The sequence below is a fragment of the Pelobates fuscus genome, chromosome 5 (assembly GCF_036172605.1).
Source record: "Pelobates fuscus isolate aPelFus1 chromosome 5, aPelFus1.pri, whole genome shotgun sequence".
NCBI classification, from domain to species: Eukaryota; Metazoa; Chordata; class Amphibia; order Anura; family Pelobatidae; genus Pelobates; species Pelobates fuscus.
In genome coordinates this window covers 28,473,761-28,495,913 of record NC_086321.1, presented here as the reverse complement: position 1 = coordinate 28,495,913, position 22,153 = coordinate 28,473,761, and the positions used below count along the sequence as shown (strand labels likewise).

General features: G+C 41.5%; 1 protein-coding gene across 1 annotated transcript in view; it reads left to right on the top strand.

Annotated features, from left to right (window-relative positions):
• The first annotated feature begins 4,027 nt into the window (after positions 1-4,027).
• The window catches only part of FAM81B (family with sequence similarity 81 member B), a 35,932-nt gene continuing 17,806 nt past the window's right edge, over positions 4,028-22,153 (top strand). The window contains exons 1-4 of the mRNA XM_063456751.1: positions 4,028-4,101; positions 8,422-8,553; positions 11,285-11,522; positions 18,217-18,335. Coding sequence (XP_063312821.1) covers positions 8,510-8,553; positions 11,285-11,522; positions 18,217-18,335 — 401 coding nt within the window. The 5' untranslated portion in view covers positions 4,028-4,101; positions 8,422-8,509. The remainder of the gene's footprint in view (positions 4,102-8,421; positions 8,554-11,284; positions 11,523-18,216; positions 18,336-22,153) is intronic.

Below are 22,153 nucleotides of genomic sequence, written 5' to 3'. Positions count from 1 at the left end.
TGTCGCAAAGTTAATGACTCAAAAAAAAAAAGTTTTGTACTCCGTTTTTATTGTCTAGAATTTCTGGCAAGTCCCAACCACATCACAGTGCGTGTCCTTACTGAGTAATCGAGGTGGACAAGGCCTTTATAATGGCTTTTCCTTCCTTGGAAACTTAGTGTGTGCAAGGGATATGTTCATTTTTTATTCTTTACATTAAAAGGCTATAGTGGTTTTTTTTTGAGAAAGAAAGAAGACGAAAAGAAAATAAATTTTTCTTTCACTGTAGCCATTATGTTTTGGATTCCTATAATTCACTAATGGATAAACGCTTATGTTTTTAAAGAAATTTAAGTAAGAAAAGTCGCAGGCATCCCCTCTCGTCGAGTCCATTAATATATTAGCACCATATGATTTTAAAGCTATTATGACATTTCCATCAGTAGACTCAGCACTCTAATGGTGTTATCTATCAAGGAGTTTTTTTTTTTCCTGTAACTGTTAAATTATTGATGTAGGGGTTTTTGTAAGGATACATTTGTTAATTAATAAAAATACAGAATAAATTTAGTGGTGATTCACACAATTTCCTCTTTACTGTAATAAGTCTTCCCAGTTAATGAACAAATAACAAGTAATATAACACATAAGTGCAAATAACATTACGCAAATAAACAAATTAACAATCCATCAAAATAATAAATGATAGCACCAGTGGCGGAACTAATGTAGAGAGGGCCCTGGTGCAAGAAATGTTTTTGGGCCCCCACCTAGCACAAGGGTGGCCAAAGAGTAGATTCCCATCTGTCTTACTTCTCCCACAATGCAAGGCCGGCAAGGGATCTACCATTTTCCCATCCTTGCAGCGTTTCATTTGTGGGCAGTGTTTGTATGCTTGATTGTAAGCATGTTTTTGCAAGGAGTATGTTTGTGTGAACGTAGGGGTCTATTTGTGTGTAGTGTATTTGAATACAATTGTGCTTGTAACTACTATTGTCAACAACTGTTCAACTACTATTGTAAGCAGTGGCGTAGTTGTGTGTAGTGTGTTTGAATTCAGGGGTGAGCTTGTATCTAGTGTTTGTGTTTGAATGATGGGGTGTTTTTGTGTGTAGTTTTGGTGTTTGAATGCAGGGCTGTGTTTGTATATAATGTTGGCATAGTAATACAGATTGTATTGCAAGAGTGTGTTTGTATGTAGTGTTAATGTTTGAATGTGAATTCTGGGGTCTATGAACATATACACATATACAGCCACACACACAAACACTGACACAGATACTGCTGACATTAACGGGGCCCAGTCCACTGCTAAAGGGCTGCAGCACCCAGCCAGGACCATTATCACATCTGATGTGATCATCGCTGGGGAGGACATGCTACCACAATGATGTTGCAGGAGGTAAACGTGAGCGGCTCTGAGGTAAAACATTTAATTTTATTTTTATATTTCGGCAAAGAGGGGGGGACTGCTATAAATAGGGACAGGGACAATACAGAGTTAGGAATAAAGTGTTCCATTCAAATCTTTCTGTTCCATCTATTTGTTATAGAGGCAAAACAAATATCACAGGAAAGTAGATTTACTTAAAGGAACACTATAGTGTCAGGAATACAAACATGTACTATAGTGGTGAAAACACTCTTTAGGTGACCTGCCACTCTTGCCTCCCTTTAAAAATATATTTTGCTTACTTTTTTTCCAATGCCACGCTGGTCTCCCAATGGATGGCCCCTTCTTGTCCCTCCTCCCTGGCTGAGATCATCAAATTTAATTATCTCAACCATTCCAATCCTTTCCTATAGGAAAGCATTGGGAAGCTAGTGCAAATGCATTGCAAAACACCACACTGCACCAATCAGCATCTTCTCATAGATATGCATTGAATTAATGTATTTCTATGTGCAGTGTTCAGCAGCACCGACACAGGAAGCACCTCTAGTGGTCATCAGAGTGACTGTCACTAGAGGTGTTACTAGGCAGAAAAGGCAGTGTAGGCAATGAAAAGCATGCAGCGACAGACTATAGACACCAAAACCACTGTATTAAGCTGCAGCGTTCAGGTGACTATAGTGCACTTTTTAATTGTACACAAAATAATTGTTTCTTTATAAATACTATTGGAAGGCACTGCACATGTAACAGGCAGCATGTTCCATGGCGGTTATTCCCCATATCAGCTATTACCAAGGTTATTTACTAGAGAGAAAAAGTGGAAAACACCTTCAAATGAGCATGTAATTAATACAACCTGGAGAATATATCCAGAATAAGAATATTCAATATGGGAATATAATACAATCTGAAATGATAAAAATATATATCATAGCGTAATATTGTTTAGATTAAATGTGAAAGTGTAAAGTTTAGATATTAAACTCACAAACGAAAATGCAAATCAGGCCTCTCACCCCCCTGGGGTATATAAGTATATATCTTGATAGTAGATCAAATAACGAAGTGTGTCTTAAAGAAATGGATAAAAAGAGCCATACATGGTGAAGTATGTATAAAAAAGTACAAAAAATATTTATTGGGAGCACTTACAGACGTAAAATAGTGGTGGGCATATCTCCACTCTCAGTGGAACTGGATGGCAGTGTAGAAATAGGCAGCACAAATCCAATTCAAAGTGGTAGAGAGCAGGAACAATAAATCAGCATACATATAAAAAAATAAAATATAAATAAAATAAGCAAGCAATAAAGTCCAATATCCAACGCGTTTCGTCCAGGTAAGTAAGGGACTTCTTCAGGGATATATAAAGAATCATCTGTAGAGGAGCTTCTTATACCCATCGCAATCTTCTTTCATGCCGTTCACCGGCGCGTGCGTTCCAGATTGGAACGCAAGGGAGAACTTCCTGTTTCGTCCGTCATTCCAAATGCGCATGCGTGAAAAAACAAAGTTCTATGCGCTCGAGAATCGAGCGCGATGATGCGCATGCGTAGGGTCTGTATAGAGAGAAAAGTGTACACAACGGGCGAACATGTCGCCATATATATGAATACCAAGAACCACATAAAAAAAGATCTATTGAGGCAAAAGGCAACTAGAATGAGGACAGAGAAATATACATAAAGCCGATAAAAAATAATTATGGCTCTAAATCGTAACCAGAATAGCTAAATACATATTACAAAACGAAGACATTATTTCAAACATGAATTTAAATTTTCTAGTGGTGGTTTTCTAGTGGTGCGGCCCACATATTGGGCTCCGCACCCACATTGGAGTAAATAAATCACAAAGGTGGTTGAACATTGAATATGTTTCTTAATGGGATATGTTTTAGTTTACTAACCTGAGAATTAAAAGTGAATTTCAAATTTAAGGCCAGAGTAGCTCTAATGAAATCATAGCTGCTTATTTTAACCTTAAATGTCTAATTCACTTTGAATTCTCACCTTAGTGAATTACTCTGTAAAGTGACAATTTAAAGTGAACTAATACAATGCAAGATCAAAATAGCTGATTTGGAAAAATTCACTTTCATTTCAGCTATGTAGGCGTTTCATTTGAAATTCTCTTAGAATTAAGGTTGAATTCTCCCTTTATCGAAGAACCCTGGTTCATTTTCAGCTCGCTGCAATTTAGGGTTTAGTGAATAAGCCCCTGCGTCTTTATAAGCTCCCAAGGCTTGTGCATTATTAACCAGACTTTCCTGCTAATGAATGAAAAACCAAATGAGTTAAGGCTTTGGCATTCCTGTAGCCTAGTAACATGTGTACACAGAAGGAGGGAGCAATGCAAAGTGAGATGTGAAATCTGATCCCAGCCAGCAAGTGTGTGAATGTGAATGGTGTGAAAAAATGAAATGATCAAACACTAAGATCCAAGGAGAAAATAAAGTTATATTTGATGGATATGACAGATTTTTACTGAAAACAACTCACATCCACATAACAATCCTTTATCTTCCTTTGGATCTGAGTAAATTGGAGAACAGGCTGTTGGGTGATTACGCAAGGGCGTAATACTTAGCAATACTTTGTGCCTGTTTGGTTACTTTGTTTACTAGTTAAGGAATGTTTCCAGGATAGAGACTGATAGAATAATATAGCATTGGCTGCCCAGACCTGTGGCTGCTGCTATTACCTGTGACCAGAGACCATTTCTAGGTAAGAACTAAATGAAACGATTTTATTAATATTAGCTTTATTTAATAAAAGCTGCAGTTTTGCAACAAGTGCAAAGTTACTGCTGTTAAAACGGGTGGAGAGATATTAATGTCTTCGCTATTTACTAAAGATGTGAATTGTTGGGAATTCAAAGTGATTTTACATTTTTTGAGGGCAAAATAGACAAATAGTTTCTCACAGCCAATTGGATTTTCAGTCTGTTTTTGGTCTAATTTTTTTTAATTAACTTTGCTTTTCTGTAAATTGACATTTTTGTGAATGTCGGTTGTCTCTTAAGTGAGATTTGTTTAGAATTTAACCCCTTAAGGACATATGACATGTGTGACACGTCATGATTCCCTTTTATTCCAGAAGTTTGGTCCTTAAGGGGTTAAAGTGAATCCACAGTAAATTGGGAATTTAACTTAAAAGCTGGACTGGAAAAAAGTCTCCAAGCCAGATATGCTTCCAGTTTCAGCAAATGTGTATTCAATTTGAAACTCCCTTCTGTCTGTGTACTAAGGCTCAGTGAAAAGCATAGAAGCTATTTTTTTTTTATTTTCACCTGGTCATACATTCTAAACAGAGAGAATGAGCTAACAAATAATGCTGGACACAAACCGCCCGAATTAGCATGTACGTCTGTTTGGGCCTAACCCTTCGAGTGCCAGGGTTGTGTTCAACACATTGCTTTGTAGAATAATGAGCTCACCTCCGGTACGGAAATGGTTACAGGTCTAGGTAACAAAGCGAGTGATGCCCTGAAGCATATACATATCGTTCTCGGCTACTAAACATTTAATTATTTAATAGAGTCTGAGATTTTAGTTTTTTGGATGGTATATTGTATGTGGTTGCTGTATCATGATTAAGTTATGTTTGATTGGTTGCTACATAAATTATAATCTAGACCAGGCATTGGCAACCTTTGGCACTCCAGGTGTTTTGGCTTACACCTCCCTTGACACTTTGCCAGCATTATGGGTGTAAGAGCATTATGGGGGATGTAGTCCACAACATCTGGAGTGCCGAAGGTTGCCTATCGCTGATCTAGAAGGTGACTGGACATCACCTTGGGAACTGTACTTAGGGGGAAGCATACCTGCTACTCTCATAACTATGGGCGATTGGCACACACCTGGCAATTTATGTTAATGCGAATAGGTCTACATAATGCTGGGGATAAGGGACTTTCCTTGGCTGGTGGGATGGCAGAATATGGATCAAGGTCCATGAGTCCTTGGACACAAGCTGATAGCAGAGCATTAGTAATTAGTAATGTCCTAGGGATCCTCACACTAACCCCTACCCTTCAGAGACATGGGATATGGTGAGAGCAGAATACCAAAATCTGAAATATTTACAGTGGGCTATGCTTCCATTTTTTTGCTATTTTGGTCTTAAATTTGAAATGCACTTGAATTCCTTAAAATTCTCACTTTAGTTAATAGCCCTGTTAGTGTTCGTTAGTAACTAATGCAGCCATTCGTACTTCAAGGTAATGTTCAGTTTCTCTCCATCATAGGATATAGATCTATCATCTAACCCTATTAAATCTGCTTCGGGACCTGACAAATTCAGGGGTAATTCGCTTACAATACAGTTGATGTTAAATAGCCCAACTGCAATAATTATTGAGATTTAGCTTTTAGAAAAGGACAAATGCAAACGAATTATGCAAATTCAGGGACAATAGCTAGATTGCCAAACAAACTAAATCAAGTGAATAATCAAACCGGGGGTGGGGGCGTTTCTGCTAGTTCACTTACATTTTCAGCTGACCTGCTTTTCACAGACTAAGTGAATAATGTTAAATTGAAAACAGATCTGTGATTAGACAGCAACAGTAGATTTTAGCAATCCAATTTAGTGAATAAACCCCTTATTGTGTCAGCTGGCTGTGCACAAATAAAGCAGTTTGCATATTCTCTTACATTCTATTCTGCTTCACATAAATGCGATTGACGAAGCAACTGCTTGATGATTTATTCAAATTCATATTCAGAGGAAAAGCGACCTTAAATGTAGATTAATGTGACAAAGTTAGGGCGATATCGAAGATCCTGGCTGTTCCCTTATTTTTATACGCAATGCAGTGTCGGTTCAGTGTAATTCAATTTCATGTTCCGCCTAAGAAAATATATTCAATGTATACCATATTTTATCTATTAATCTGTCAATGTACACACTGCGTGCATTTACTTTAGGGAGAAGATAAATGTCTGCTTTAAAGTTGTTTTTATCGTGACTAGGCAGATTACTGCTGCTTGAGTGAATTAATTTATTTTAACCCTATGTTACAGCTATATAAAATAATCGATCAGGTTATAAATCGTCATGTTTCTTTTCTACCAGCAATTAAAATATGCTCTACCGGCCACCCACATAATATATTGATGGCAAGTTCACCTATATGGAATTTATACATTGTGTTGAATTTAACCAGTAAATCAACAGAAATATGTATACATATAAAAAAAAAATACAGACTGATACCATGTAACCATTAAAATGATTTTACCTTTTGCTAGTTCTTAGTCTTGTCCTGTAGCGTACATTTTATTATCCATACATTATGATCAATTTTAAAAGGATAATATTGATTAGACATCAAATAACTTTAGCTGAGTGAAGCCGTTTTAGGGTAGAGATCATGCCTCCGCAGTCTCACGGTTCAATTCTCTGCCATTTAGGAGTTAAATCACTTTTTGCAGCCCTTACCACACTCGAACCCTGGCTGTGACTCACACAGCCTGCATGAAAACGAAATGGTTTAATTTTCAATCACATGTTAACTTACTTTAGAAGTTTTTGTCTCCTTCTCTGTAAATGGAACTTTCATTATTTATATAGCGCCAGCAAAATTCCGTAGCGCAGTACAATGGGTGGACTAACACACAAGAGGCTCCTGCAATGTCTAGAAGGCTGTTAACAGAACAGGAGATAAGAAATTCTAAATTAAACAGACTGTGCAATAAAGGAAACCTAAACACAAGATCTCTCTTTGTGGTAAGTGTTTAAGAAAGCTGTGTCACATGCAGGGAGGTGTGGCTGAAGCTGTATAAACAAAGTGATTTAATTCCTAAATGGCAGAGAATAGAGCGGTTACATTGATTGCAGTGGCATGATCTATACACCAAAACTCTCTATGAAAGTTGTGTTGGTGCTTCTAGGGTTCTGTTTAATGGTATTCATTTTATTGACATTGAAAAGGATAACAAAGGTAAACTTGGCAACTACAATCTGCAAGCATATATAAATGCATCTGGAGCACTAACCACTAAGCTATCTCATTAGCATAATGGGCAAGTGGTGAATAATTAAGGAGGTAAAACAAAAATATATTAAGGAATAAGGTTTTAAATTTGCATTAAGTAAGAATGTGGATTAAACAATGTATCAGTGTAATTATATTCCCTCTAAAGCAGGGGTTCTCAACCCAGTCCTCAGGACCCCTTACCAGTCCAGGATTTGGGGATTACCTGGGTGTGTCTAAGGTGTTTAGAAAAAGGGGGAAAAAACACCTTAGTTTTTTTTTCTAAACACCTTAGATACACCCAGGTAATCCCCAAATCCTGGACTGGTAGGGGGTCCTTGAGGACAAGGTTGAGAACCCCTGCTCTAAAGTGACTCGGAGTCAGTTTTCCATGGTAGGTGCAATTTAATACAGTCTTCTAGCATTCCATGTGGGAGATGGTTCGAAGGAAAGAGGCAAGGGTTATATGCCTGCTCTGCACAGGTCTAGATAAATACTTGCTGCTAATAGACATGTGCAGTTTGTTTCAGTCTGAATTTAAATACGCAGAAATTTCGGCAATTCAGACATTCAAAAGTTTTCCAAAGTGCTTCGGATTTCTGAAAAGTGGCAAAACGGGATAGGGAGGGAAAATTAAGGGAATGATGACCGGAATCTAACCCTAACCCTTTATGGGTTAGGAGTTTATTGGGCCAAGTTTAGTTCAGAGGAACATCCATTTTCTCATATACCTGAGGAAGCAAGATGTGGCAAGGTGCTCAGGGGACTCAGGCAAGTTGCAAAATTATTCTTAAACAGCTTGCTAGTTTACTCTGGGAGTGTGGCATGGCACACTGGGCACCATAACCACTACATCAGGCTGTAGTGGTTATGATACTTGAAGTGTTCTTTTAACTGTTCCTGCTAATTCCGCTGGTTTCCATGGGGATTGTTCCACCTTTATAACTCTGGCTGATAATAGCGACCTGTATACATATTATCGATTGTTCCATTGATAGAAAGCATTTAAAAAAACATACAATGTAGCTTAGCCATATAACTGTGCGATTCTTTTCCATTTATAGAGATTTTCTAGTTCTCGTGTATGAGCACAGATCACGGATGTGCATATCTTTTATCCAGGAATACATTTAAGTGAAAATAACCAGTGAAATGTCAAGAGAAAACAGCATGCAGCTATTAACCTACCCCGAGAGGTATGTGCCCTTTGCGTATCTGCTGGGTCAATAATTCTACGCACTTTAAACATCTTCACAAACCCAGAGCTAGTTGTCAAAAGTCTGTCAGTGCTGAATTTATATCTCCAGAGTATGTAGGCACAGAATTGTGTGAGGTGTCCTCTACACCCAACTCTATAAAAGTAAAATATGTGGGTAGAAAATGAAGTGAAAGTGCTGTGGGTAGGATCTGTATGTAGTGTGTAGGGTGTGAATTATGCATTCATGGTATGACTGTAGAGTGTGCGGTACTAGTGTTGTATGTAAAGTGTGACAGATTGTAAGCTACGTACTTGATATGTAGGATGTGATTATAAAGTAAGATATGATTGTTGTTTGTAAGGTGTGACGGAGTATAAGGTAGGAGTGCTGTATGTGGGGTGTGACGGAGTGTAAGGTATGATTGTTGTATGTAGGGTGTGACGGAGTGTAAGGTATGATTGTTGTATGTAGGGTGTGACGGAGTGTAAGGTATGATTGTTGTATGTAGGGTGTGACGGAGTGTAAGGTATGATTGTTGTATGTAGGGTGTGACGGAGTGTAAGGTATGATTGTTGTATGTAGGGTGTGACGGAGTGTAAGGTATGATTGTTGTATGTAGGATGTGACGGAGTGTAAGGTATGATTGTTGTATGTAGGGTGTGACAGAGTGTAAGATATGAGTGCTGTATGTAGGGTGTGACTGTAGAGTATAAGTTAGACTGAAGGGTGAAGACGATTTTTTGTTTGGAGGTAAGCATTTATTTCTTCTAAGAGTTTTTCTGTGTGATTCCAGTAGTTTTTGTAAAATTTTTTACTTTGCATCAGAATATTATGGATCTTTTTTTGGCCCATTTTGGTGGCTGAAGAAAGAAATTTCTAAGTCAAGACATTGACAGGTAAGTATTATTGTTTTGTTTTTTATATTTTAGATATTTGGACCTCCTCTGGCTATTTAATGTTTCTGTGAGTACATGTGAGGGAGTAGGTAAGGACATTTATTGGGTGTTGACTAGGGACTTGGAGACACCTGGAGACCTAATGGGACTAATAGCATGGCTAGGAGACTGGCTGTTTCCTGGCCCCTTTCCTATTAAAAAGGTTAACCCATTTATGGGACATAACAAGTTTGGGGTCAGGAGACTGGGCATCTCCTGGTCCCATTTGGCCAATGAGACTGAGCATTTCCTGGTCCCAAATGACCAATTAAACTAGGCATTTCCTGGTCCCTATTGTCTAGTAAAGGGTTAACACTCTTACAGGGGTAAACCCCTTTGGGTACAGGAGACTAGGAATCCCAAGGCCCCATTTGAAAGATTTAGAGGACTAATTTGTTGAGATGATAAATGATCCTTCATCTTGCGGTCCTTGGGGTGAATAAAGGTGTCCGGACAACCCCTTAGGCCCCTACATAATGCTATTGGGTTTCTTGGGGACTCAACTTTTTAGAAATACTTTTTTTATTTTTTTTAATGTGTTAACATGTTAATGAGTCATTCAGTATGGCAGCAGAGAGAAGTGCGTTGCTCTGCTCCTCCCTGTGGCCCTGAAAGTGTTAACGTGAACTTTGTCCTAGTGGAGTATTGCGTATGTAGTTAAATCTTGCATGCTCCTTTTTCCCACTTTTTCCCAAAACAGTAAATGTTATGTTGTGGTTAGTATCGGGTGAAGTAGATGTTAATGGCTAGCAGGCATTAAAAGCAAGGGTGAAACCTGTGAGCCCTTTGTGGAAGCAATTATCTACCGGCTGTTACAATAACCACTTACAGCAAATATTTACCGACAATGGGCTCAATTAATATTTTTGAATACATTTTTTACATTTCAACCCCTTAAGGACAGATGACGGAAATATTCCGTCATGATTCCCTTTTATTCAAAAAGTTGTGTCCTTTAGGAATACAAACCTTTATTCCTAACGCCATACTGCCCTTGTCCCTAGTTATACATAGGTTCTCTCACCCTTTGCCAATAAATTTTATAAAATAGCGTTCTACTCATTTTTTTTCCACATTGCGACTCCCTCTGCACTGCTCAACTCTCCACCTGATATCATGGAGTAGGCATGGCCTCCTTCAGCCATGGTCCAATCCAACACTCCCCATAGAGGACCAGTGGGGATCTGATGCACATGTGCAGCGAGCACTGCGCGCATCCAATGCTTAATAGGAAAACATTGAATTGAATCCATTGCTTTCCTGTGTGCTTCTGCGTCACATGACCAAATTGTACTTGTCCAGTGCGTTGACAGAGCCTCATGAAGACAGGCACTAGAGGTGGGTTATATACTGCAAAGTAAACATTCCTATTTCTAAAAAATAAATGTAAAAAAAGCTGTGTTTTACATTTAAGGGTTAAAATTACAACCACTGCACCCAGTGAGATGAAATGGTCTGGGTGACTATAGTGGTCCTTTTAAATTCTTTGAAAAAATCATCCAAAAATATTGTGTGGTTTAAGGGAAATCTCTATACTTTCGTTTTCTCTTAACAGTATTAATGTAAATGTGATCATGTTAATAGAAGGAAAAAAAAGAGTGCTATCCCAATCCATGTAATAAATGGTATTAAAGCAAAACAAATTACTGAATTATTCTGCCATAATTACATAAATGCACTTCATTTTACGGGAAACTGATGGTACCTTATTGCCAAGTCTTTATCATAATTACATTCTCTAACTGCTTCCGTCAAATAAGGCATTTTCTGATAAATAACCCTTTCAATGACAGGGGACAATCCTTTCTGCCAGCAATCCCTGCAGCTCGAGTCGAGGTAATGGAAGACCGGATATTTAATCAGGAGAAGACCACTACGATTCTTTTAGACCAGGCCTTCAAGATAAAAGAGGATGTTTCCAAATTGCGTGGCATGCGTGGGCAGCAGTGGGATACCATGGCTCAGAGATTTCTTGAAAACCACATGCAGACCGTCACGGAGATTGTTAAGCAACTCAGCAGAGATATTGAGGTAACAGAACATGTGGAATATAAAGTGATTTTCTGAAGTCTACTGTACTCTTCCTTATTTCTGTTTCTCAATCTTTCCTTTCTCTCTGTCCCTCCCTCATCTTAGTATGGCTGCTGTTGGGATGGTGGTATATGAGCAAGCAATGTTTTATGCAAGATTGCCAATTGGTGTACTCCTGCCGCTATCTGACGATAAATAAAGATGATTAATAATAAAAATTCAAAAACATTTTAAAAAATGGATAGCAATTTTATCAACGTTGAGAAATCTGACTCGAGTTTCATAGCTATGTTAATGGGGCACAATTTAGATCTCCTTAAAGGAACACTATAGTCACCTAAATTACTTTAGCTAAATAAAGCAGTTTTAGTGTATAGATCATTCCCCTGCAATTTCACTGCTCAATTCACGGTCATTTAGGAGTTAAATCAATTTGTTTCTGTTTATGCAGCCCTAGCCACACCTCCCCTGGCTATGATTGACAGAGCCTGCATGAAAAAAAAAACTGGTTTCACTTTCAAACAGATGAAATTTACCTTAAATAATTGTATCTCAATCTCTAAATTGAACTTTAATCACATACAGGAGGCTCTTGCAGGGTCTAGCAAGCTAGTAACATAGCAGGGGATAAGAAAATCTTAATTAAACAGAACTTGCAATAAAGAAAGCCTAAATAGGGCTCTCTTTACAGGAAGTGTTTATGGAAGGCTGTGCAAGTCACATGCAGGGAGGTGTGACTAGGGTTCATAAACAAAGGGATTTAACTCCTAAATGGCAGAGTATTGAGCAGTGAGGCTGCAGGGGCATGTTCTATACACCTAAACTGCTTCATTAAGCTAAAGTTGTTCAGGTGACTATAGTGTCCCTATAACATTTCTGGTTTTGTAAATCTAAAAAAATTTAAATGGCAAAATTCTATACTGTAATTATAGACAAATACGGGACAAGTCGGATAATATGTCTGGTTGTATGTAACAAGTGAACAGAAGTGGGTGTATTGTAATACTGGTTGGGAAAAAAATTATTTTATAGATCTAATTGAAATACTCACCATTATGGTGGTGTGTCAAAACAAAAAGGCAACGTTTAGACACTCTAGATGTCTTCCTCAGTCCATAAAGATATGCACCTCCTACATCATCATATACAAGGGAATACAAATGGTGAAAACTAATAACCATACTGTGTTCCCATCACATGTGCACATCGACCTGTGACAAACGATTAAGGGAGTTAGCTCACTACACCTATAGAGTTGCAATCTGAAATTTAAAGGGACATAATCTATATTACCATATCTCAAAATCTGACAAAGTGATTCCTTGGTAAGTATTAACAATGTGCAAATGAATTAAACATTCTGAGAATATCCAAAAGTTATTAATCTTCCAAAAACTGCAAATATAATAGAACAGTGATAACAGTTTGCACAGATCTCCCCACATCATAGGCTACGCAGTGAAGGTAGGTTATTGTAGCACTGACCGTGTCTCTTTAATCAGAAAGGCCGTGTAATATGGTGCTGCAACATATCTCACTCCTACCCAGGGAAAATGAGGGGATCTAGGGAAGCCCCAGCTTAGCAGCAAAAAGGCTAAATATACTATATTGAACAGGAAACTTTCTAGAGCAGGCTTCACCCAAACTCCGGCCCTCCAGATGTTGCTGAACTACAACTCCCATGATTCTCAACCTATCTATTTCATTCATAGAATCATGGGAGTTGTAGTTCAGCAACATCAGGAGGGACGGAGTTTGAGGAAGCCTGTTCTAGGGCTAAAAATTGTGGGCATGTAGATCTGTCTCCTACACAGTGATACGTTTCTCTGACTTCTTCATTATCTTTTTAAATAGAGGGGATACACAGAGATCAGATTTAAAAGTACAGGATGAGAGAAGACACACCTTTCTGTACCCTGACAATGCCCCTCTTAATGCCAAGGCAAAGCACAGTCATTGCATGGGCCATGTAACTTCGCTGCCCAGAATGCAGTTAAACTTCCATGGCTTAAACCCACCAATCAGAGTGCTCTGAGCCTAGTTGCAGGGCGGGGCAAGGCTTTATAAGCCTTCCCCGCCCTGCAGAGCTCAGTCTGCGCGGAGCCCTCCATGGGTGAAGAAGGATTTATTTTTTTGCATTTTTGGCATTTTTTTTAGGGCCCACACCCGCCGCACAGGGGTGGGGGCCGGGGGAGGACAATAGGTCCCCCCCCATTGGTATTTAGGGCCCCCACCCGCCGCTCAGAGGTGAGGGCCTGGGGAAGGACCTTAGGTCCCCCCACCCCTTTTTAGGATTTAGGGCCCCCACCCGCCACTTAGGGGTGGGCGCCAGGGGGGAGGACATTAGGTCCCCCCCTTATTTTACTGTAGGGCACCCACCCACTGCTCAGGAGTGGGGGCCAGGGGGGAGGACATTAGGTCCCCCCCTTATTTTACTGTAGGGCCCCCACCCACTGCTCAGGGGTGGGGGCCAGGGGGGAGGACATAAGGTCCCCCCTTATTAGTATTTAGGGCCCCCACCCGCCGCTCAGGGGTGGGGGCCAGGGGGGAGGACCTTAGGTCCCCCCCCCCTTTTTAGTATTTAGGGCACCCGCCGCTCAGGGGTGGGGGCCGGGGTGAGGACATTAGGTACCTCCCCTTATTATAATTTAGGGCACCCACCGCTCAGGGGTGGGGGCCAGGGGGAGGACATTTTTTTTTTTTAACAGTGAGCAGCCACAGGCTGCTCACTGTTTAATAGACATGCCCCCTACTCGCGGTATAGCGAGTAGGGGCATAATTTACTAATACCAAGTAAGCTTTACTTAGTATTAGTAAATTTGGCTGAAAGACTAATTTAGGTCTTTCAGCCTTTTAGTAGATAGCTCCCTAATAACGTGGGAATTAGGGAGTTATCTACTTTTTCATTCCTGTCATTACATGACTGGCCAAGTAACTTACATTTTATATGAATGTATGTTACTTGATTGTTGTAAGTGTTGCAAATGCTTACAGCTGAATCCTGGCTATGTGTGAATACTTTTTATTTAAAATTGTATACAATGTAAAATTTTTCTTCTTTCACTGGGTAAGTATATTAGTACTTAGGCAAAACTGTGCTTCGGAGCTTCGGCAGTTCGACACTTCGCAACTTCGGAAGTACCCGAATGTCCGAATTGCCCGAAATTCGTCCGAATTCATATTTGGACCGAAACGAATTGCACATGTCTACTCCACTTCTTTCTTATATCTCCCCTCCCCCCTCCCCCCCCCCCCCAGTCTCACACCAGCCGCCACTTTTACTTGGCTGAGATCATCAATGCTCCGCCAATGCAAAACTACCCCATGGGGGCCATTTGGGGATTAGTACTCATGCTACTCCAAACAGCATCTCCTCATAGAAATACACTGACTTAATGCATCTCTATGGGGAGAGTTTGACAAACGTTAGTCCAGCAATCTTTGCAGGACTACAACCAGGAAGTCCCTCTAGTGGCTATCTGAGTGACAGCCATTACAAGTGGTGTTAGGCAGTTCTCTGAAAATCTAGTGTTTAAAACACAGTACAAAAGTTGTTGACATATATTAATATACATACTTTATTATATGCATAACACCTTTCTTTACTTTAGATTTTTCAGTTAATTTGGTGATCACATTGAAGACTAACCGTTGGGTTACTGTGATATTTATAATTTATATAATTTATTATTTATTTAAAGTGCCTAAACTTTGCAGATTAATGTCAAGGATTGACATTTTTATGGAAAAGTATCATAATCGTATGCAATCTGTATTAACGTACAAAACAATAATTGGTACAAACAATAAGAATATGAATTAATAAATCAATTGTCAAAGGATGATCGATAAAAGTGTTTTTCTGTAAATAAATGTGGATTGGTCATGTTGGACTTTGCATTATCCATTTCTCACTGAATTCCACTGTATTGTTGTCTAGTTTATATTTTTGTTTGCTTGTAATTTTCAGTTTTTTATTTATAATATTTTGATGTATGTTTGACTATTTTACACACGATTAGCATTATTTCGGAGAGGTTTGCCGAAGTTTGGGTTTGGCATATACTACCGATAGATTCATATTGCATATATCAATATTTTGTACATGTTGCATGCAGTAATTTGACGGTTTGCTTACTTAATACTGTGCTTAATAAGATCTGTACATTTTAAAATGTATTTGTTATAAAGTGTAGGAAATTGATGTTCAGTTTGGGAGTGGCTGTGGATTGAGACATTGCTGTCAATAACGTTTTATTATGCAGAGTTTTTATCACTTAATCACAAAGAGATTTCTGGGAATGTCCGGTCATGTTGTACAAATCATTCTGATGGAAGCTGCATACTAATGATGTCATGACTCCAGCAGCCTCCATCTGTCAATCCCACATATTACATGTGCTGCATAAGACCGGCCGCTCCCCAAATAGTCCCTATTTCAGCAGTACAGTCACGATTTTGGGGTCCTGTTTCACTGACCCAATAAAGTTCCCTTGTGTCCAGCATCTGAGGACATCGGGTAAGTGACCACACGTTTTACAGCGAGAGCGTATCATTAGACACACTCATACCGTGAACACGCACTAGGGCCTGCATGGAGCTTGAATGCTTCAGCAGTGCTCTCTGCAAGGTCCTGCATTTGGGGGCCAGGCCAGACAGGGCCCTTTAAAGGGTGCGGCTCATCCATTGTGGACATCGCCAGTGATTTGTATCACTGGAGATGTCCCCTTCAAAGCCCACCCACCTATACTGAGCTCATACCTACCATGTTGAGAGGTATGGAATAAATCACATAGACGTGTAGGAGTCAAAAAAAAATGCCCATCTTGGCCAAATGATGCCAACCCTCCCATGACCATTATCAATAATGTCTATTGAAGAAAGTAACCTTGTTGCACCACAACCTGTATGGAGGTTCAGAACACTAGATGTAGGAACTATGCTGTCTCCTGCTCAATGGGGGATGGGATCCCGAACTCCTCACAAAGACCTGAACAGCAAGCATGAGCCAGACTTTGGGAAGAAATTGCCATTGAATGGGGCATCAATAACAAAAAATAGATTGCAGTAATAGCAGGCTTGGGCATGAACAACTATTCCTCAAAATGTTGTTAATTATTTAACATGCTCTGATATGTATGTGTGCATTAATGATACATATCTTATTTTAAGTTTGGGCACAGAATTCAGAATTCGTTCTTTTTTTTTTTTTTTGAACAAAAGATGAACACAGTCATAAAATATAAGGGATGGCTGCTTTTGAGCATTTTCCAAAATACGCACCTATTTCCGCTACAGGTTCCTTTTAATAATGAAATAGATGGAATAAAATATTTATGAAACAATTCGTGCCTCAATCTTCAATGTGAGCCACGCTGGCATACTGCTTTAAGATTTTTTTTTAAAAATAATTTTGAACAAAAGTCCATTTCATTTTCTAACTCTGTCTGGTGAATTTGTCCAACTATTCCTGCCAGGGCTCCAAACCGACAACAGGTGCCATTACCTGATAATATGACTTAAAGTTTAATGAAAGGACTGGAATATTATTATTATATCCCCAGTTTAGCGAATAACTTCATTATTGTACGCAACTCTCCCAGAATGCAATGTAACTGAAACAAATAGGCACAGAAAACACTCACTTTTTTAGATTTCCAACCCACATTGGTGTAGGATGCTTTTTGCAATCACCGGTTTTTATAATGGAGCTCTGAATGCATTGGTTAGGTCTCTCTATAAATAGCCTTCCTATGGAATAGCCTGCCTACCACCATCAGACTGTCCCATGGTTTTCAATCGTTTAAAAAAATGCCTTAAAACCCATCTCTTTAGGAAAGCTTATGGCCTCCCAGAGTAACCTCTACCTCACATACCTGTCTCTTGCTCTCTCCTATAGGGCAGTGCTTTACTCTCTCCTCCAGCTCTGCTTCACTCCCACCTTACTTGACTCTTATTTCCTGTCCTAATGTGTTTTATACCCCACCTCCTGTAGACTGTAAGCTTGTTTGAGCAGGGTCCTCTCCCCATCCTATAATATTGTAAAGCGCTATGGAATTTGTTGGTGCTATATAAATACCAATAGTAATAATAGCCAGCCATTGACTGCACCCCCTTTCCACACTTCTAAATATGGCAACCACTTTGGAACAACACTGAAAATCTCTTCCATAGCATCACGTTGTTTTGTTATATTTTCATGTCGGTGAATGTAGAACACCGTATAGAGGAAGTCCAATGGTGGCCAATTAAATACGGACTTTTAATCTACAATATTTTGTATCAACAGCTAAGTAATGAAAAAATCTAGATTCATCTTTGATAAAATCATGCTATCATTGCTCTATACACCTCTCTGTGTTCTGTTACAAAATGCAGCTGAATGGACGCTCTACCAATGGATATGATATGCTTCTAGTTAGGTGGGATTATAATTTACATCTGTGATGAATGTTCGTGTCATTTTGTCCATTTTAATGCTGTCTTTTCCATAAACTGCATTTTCTGCTTGTTTAATATGTAGCTTTGCAAGTTAGCATATTTTTCCTTTCTTATCTCAGCAAAAGATTTGAAAACGTAATTGTATGTGATTGCTAAGCCATGGACACTACAAGGCAAACTGTGCAAAAATTGTTTTGTTTTTTTCTTGTCAGTGTTGGCCAAATGATTAAAATATTCTTTGCATTTTTTGTAGGCTCTGGAAAATCAAATACGAAGCAGAGATAATGTAAGCTCGGGCACAAGTTTTGCAGTGCAAAGTCTGAACAAAAAACATCTTTTCGACATTGGGGATCTACGCGGTCGAGTGGCAAGGTCAGCATAATTTGCATTGCATCTGGCACTTTGGTTTTGTGATCACATAATTACCAGTGTTTTTGTTATAGTCAACAAATTCAGTTACTCTGAAACTGCAAATTTCTGAGAGAAAATAAGTAAATACAATTCTAGACATTTTGCAACTAATATACAAAAACCTCTTCGGGTCTGTTCCATTTCACAGTCTGGTGAATGCAGAATGTTGGCATATTTCTAGAAACAAACACCATCTCTAGAAACAACCTATATTGTCTCCTTAAAACATATTGACACTTCTCCGAAATATGAAGGACTTGCATTTTACTAGTCATGATTGGGAGGTGAGTGTTACGGGATAGTGGGGTAAGGAGGGCCGGTGTGAAGATTATTTTGGCGCGCCCCCCTCCCCCACCCAAAAGCATATTCACCTGTGTATCTCTTAACCTGTCTTTTGTTTCTTATACCCTTTTTAAAATGTCTTGCCCCCTTTAGTGTATCTTATCCCTATTTTTCCCCTATTTTCCCCATCGTGCGTCTTACACCTACTTGTATATCTTACAACCCCTCTGTGTGTGTCTTACTTCCCCCAGCCCATTTGTGTGTCTCCTTCTCTCCCAGCCCCTTTGTGTCTTTTACTCTTACCAGCTCCTTTGTGTGTTTCTATTTCAACATAAGCCTGTCTATCTCCCCCCAGCCCCTCTGTGTCTTTTTCCTCTTCTTCCTCTTTTCCAGTCTCTTTTCCAGTCTCTTTCACCCCAGCCTCTTTGTATTTCAACCCTCAGACCCTTCTGTGTATCGCTTTCATCCCCAGCACCTCTGTGCATCTTTCTCAGCCCCAGGCCTATCTGTGTATATTTCTCCCCAGTCAGGCCCCCCTGTGTGCCACTCTCCCCACTATTTCCCTTAGTGTTCCTCTCTCCTCCTCTCCATGTCCATTAGTGTTCCTCTCCCTCTCCCCCCTTACCTGTCTTTTAGTGCCCCCCCAATCCTCTAATGTTCCTCCCACCTCCCTCATTGGTGTTTCTCTCCCTTCTCTTTAAGTGCCCTCCCCCCCCCCCCCACCCCAGTGTTACTTTTCCATTTCCTCCTCTGTACCTTCCTTTCAGTCTGTCTGGGTACAGGAAACCAAAGTTTCTGTACCACGGTTTGCACTGCTCCGAACGGCCATGCTACACTGAGTGACTGGCAGCAGGGAGGGCTGTGTGCCCACCTCCTGCCGGTCACTCTAATCTAGCACCCCCTGGGCCGGTGGGCCTAAGAGGCCGATTGTGTCGCCTTATGGACACACCGGCCCTGGTGGTAGGTGAGTATGACAGGATAGTGATAGCGTGAGGAGGTAAGTGTTACAGGGTGTGTGATGGGGTGGGTGTTACAGGGTTAGTGTGGCAGGGTGAGGGAAGGAGTCTGGCAGGGTGAGGGGTGAGTGTTACAGGGGGTGTGATGGGGTGAGTGTGACAGGATAGTGATAGGGTGAGGAGGTAAGTGTTACAGGGTGAGTGATGGGGTGAGTGTTACAGGGTTAGTGTGGCAGGGTGAGGGAAGGAGTCTGGCAGGATGAGGGGGTGAGTGTTACAGGGTGTGTGATGGGGTGAGTGTTACAGGGTTAGTGTGGCAGGGTGAGGGAAGGGGTCTGGCAGGGTGAGGGAAGGGGTCTGGCAGGGTGAGGGGGTGAGTGTGACAGGATAGTGATAGGGTAAGGATGTGAGTTTTACAGGGTGTGTGATGGGGTGAGTGTGACAGGATAGTGATAGGGTGAGGATGTGAGTTTTACAGGGTGTGTGATGGGGTGACTGTTACAGGGTTAGTGTGGCAGGGTGAGGGAAGGAGTCTGGCAGGGTGAGGGGGTGAGTGTTACAGGGTGTGTGATGGGGTGAGTATGACAGGATAGTGATAGGGTGAGGGTGTGTGTGATGGGGTGAGTGTTGCAGGGTTAGTGTGACAGAATGAGGGAGTGAGTGTGGCAGGGTGAGGGGGTGAGTGTTACAGGGTGTGTGATGGGGTGAGTGTGACAGGATAGTGATAGGGTGAGGATGTGAGTTTTACAGGGTGTGTGATGGGGTGGGTGTTACAGGGTTAGTGTGGCAGGGTGAGGGAAGGAGCCTGGTAGGGTGAGGGGTGAGTGTTACAGGGTGTGTGATGGGGTGAGTGTTACAGGGTGTGTGATGGGGTGAGTGTTACAGGGTGTGTGATGGGGTGAGTGTGACAGGGTGTGTGATGGGGTGAGTGTGACAGGGTGTGTGATGGGGTGAGTGTGACAGGATAGTGATAGGGTGAGGATGTGTGTGATGGGGTGAGTGTTGCAGGGTTAGTGTGACAGAATGAGGGAGTGAGTGTGGCAGGGTGAGGGGGTGAGTGTTACAGGGTGTGTGATGGGGTGAGTGTGACAGGATAGTGATAGGGTGAGGATGTGAGTTTTACAGGGTGTGTGATGGGGTGACTGTTACAGGGTTAGTGTGGCAGGGTGAGGGAAGGAGTCTGGCAGGGTGAGGGGGTGAGTGTTACAGGGTGTGTGATGGGGTGAGTGTGACAGGATAGTGATAGGGTGAGGATGTGTGTGATGGGGTGAGTGTTACAGGGTTAGTGTGGCAGGGTGAGGGAAGGATTCTGGCAGGGTGAGGGGGTGAGTGTTACAGGGTGTGTGATGGGGTGAGTGTGACAGGATAGCGGTAGGGTGAGGATGTGTGTGATGGGGTGAGTGTTGCAGGGTTAGTGTGACAGAATGAGGGAGTGAGAGTGGCAGGGTGAGGGGGTGAGTGTTACAGGGTGTGTGATGGGGTGAGTGTGACAGGATAGCGGTAGGGTGAGGATGTGTGTGATGGGGTGAGTGTTGCAGGGTTAGTGTGACAGAATGAGGGAGTGAGTGTGGCAGGGTGAGGGGGTGAGTGTTACAGGGTGTGTGATGGGGTGAGTGTGACAGGATAGTGATAGGGTGAGGATGTGAGTTTTACAGGGTGTGTGATGGGGTGACTGTTACAGGGTTAGTGTGGCAGGGTGAGGGAAGGAGTCTGGCAGGGTGAGGGGGTGAGTGTTACAGGGTGTGTGATGGGGTGAGTGTGACAGGATAGTGATAGGGTGAGGATGTGTGTGATGGGGTGAGTGTTACAGGGTTAGTGTGGCAGGGTGAGGGAAGGAGTCTGGCAGGGTGAGGGGGTGAGTGTTACAGGGTGTGTGATGGGGTGAGTGTGACAGGATAGCGATAGGGAGAGGATGTGTGTGATGGGGTGAGTGTTGCAGGGTTAGTGTGGCAGGGTGAGGGAGTGAGTGTGGCAGGGTGAGGGAGTGAGTGTGGCAGGGTGAGGGAGTGAGTGTGGCAGGGTGAGGGAGTGAGTGTGGCAGGGTGAGGGGGTGAGTGTGGCAGGGTGAGGGGGTGAGTGTGGCAGGGTGAGGGGGTGAGTGTGGCAGGGTGAGGGGGTGAGTGTGGCAGGGTGAGGGGGTGAGTGTTGCAGGGTGTGTGATGGGGTGACTGTTACAGGGTTAGTGTGGCAGGGTGAGGGAAGGAGTCTGGCAGGGTGAGGGGGTGAGTGTTACAGGGTGTGTGATGGGGTGAGTGTTACAGGGTTAGTGTGGCAGGGTGAGGGAAGGGGTCTGGCAGGGTGAGGGAAGGGGTCTGGCAGGGTGAGGGGGTAAGTGTGACAGGATAGTGATAGGGTAAGGATGTGAGTTTTACAGGGTGTGTGATGGGGTGAGTGTGACAGGATAGTGATAGGGTGAGGATGTGAGTTTTACAGGGTGTGTGATGGGGTGACTGTTACAGGGTTAGTGTGGCAGGGTGAGGGAAGGAGTCTGGCAGGGTGAGGGGGTGAGTGTTACAGGGTGTGTGATTGGGTGAGTGTGAC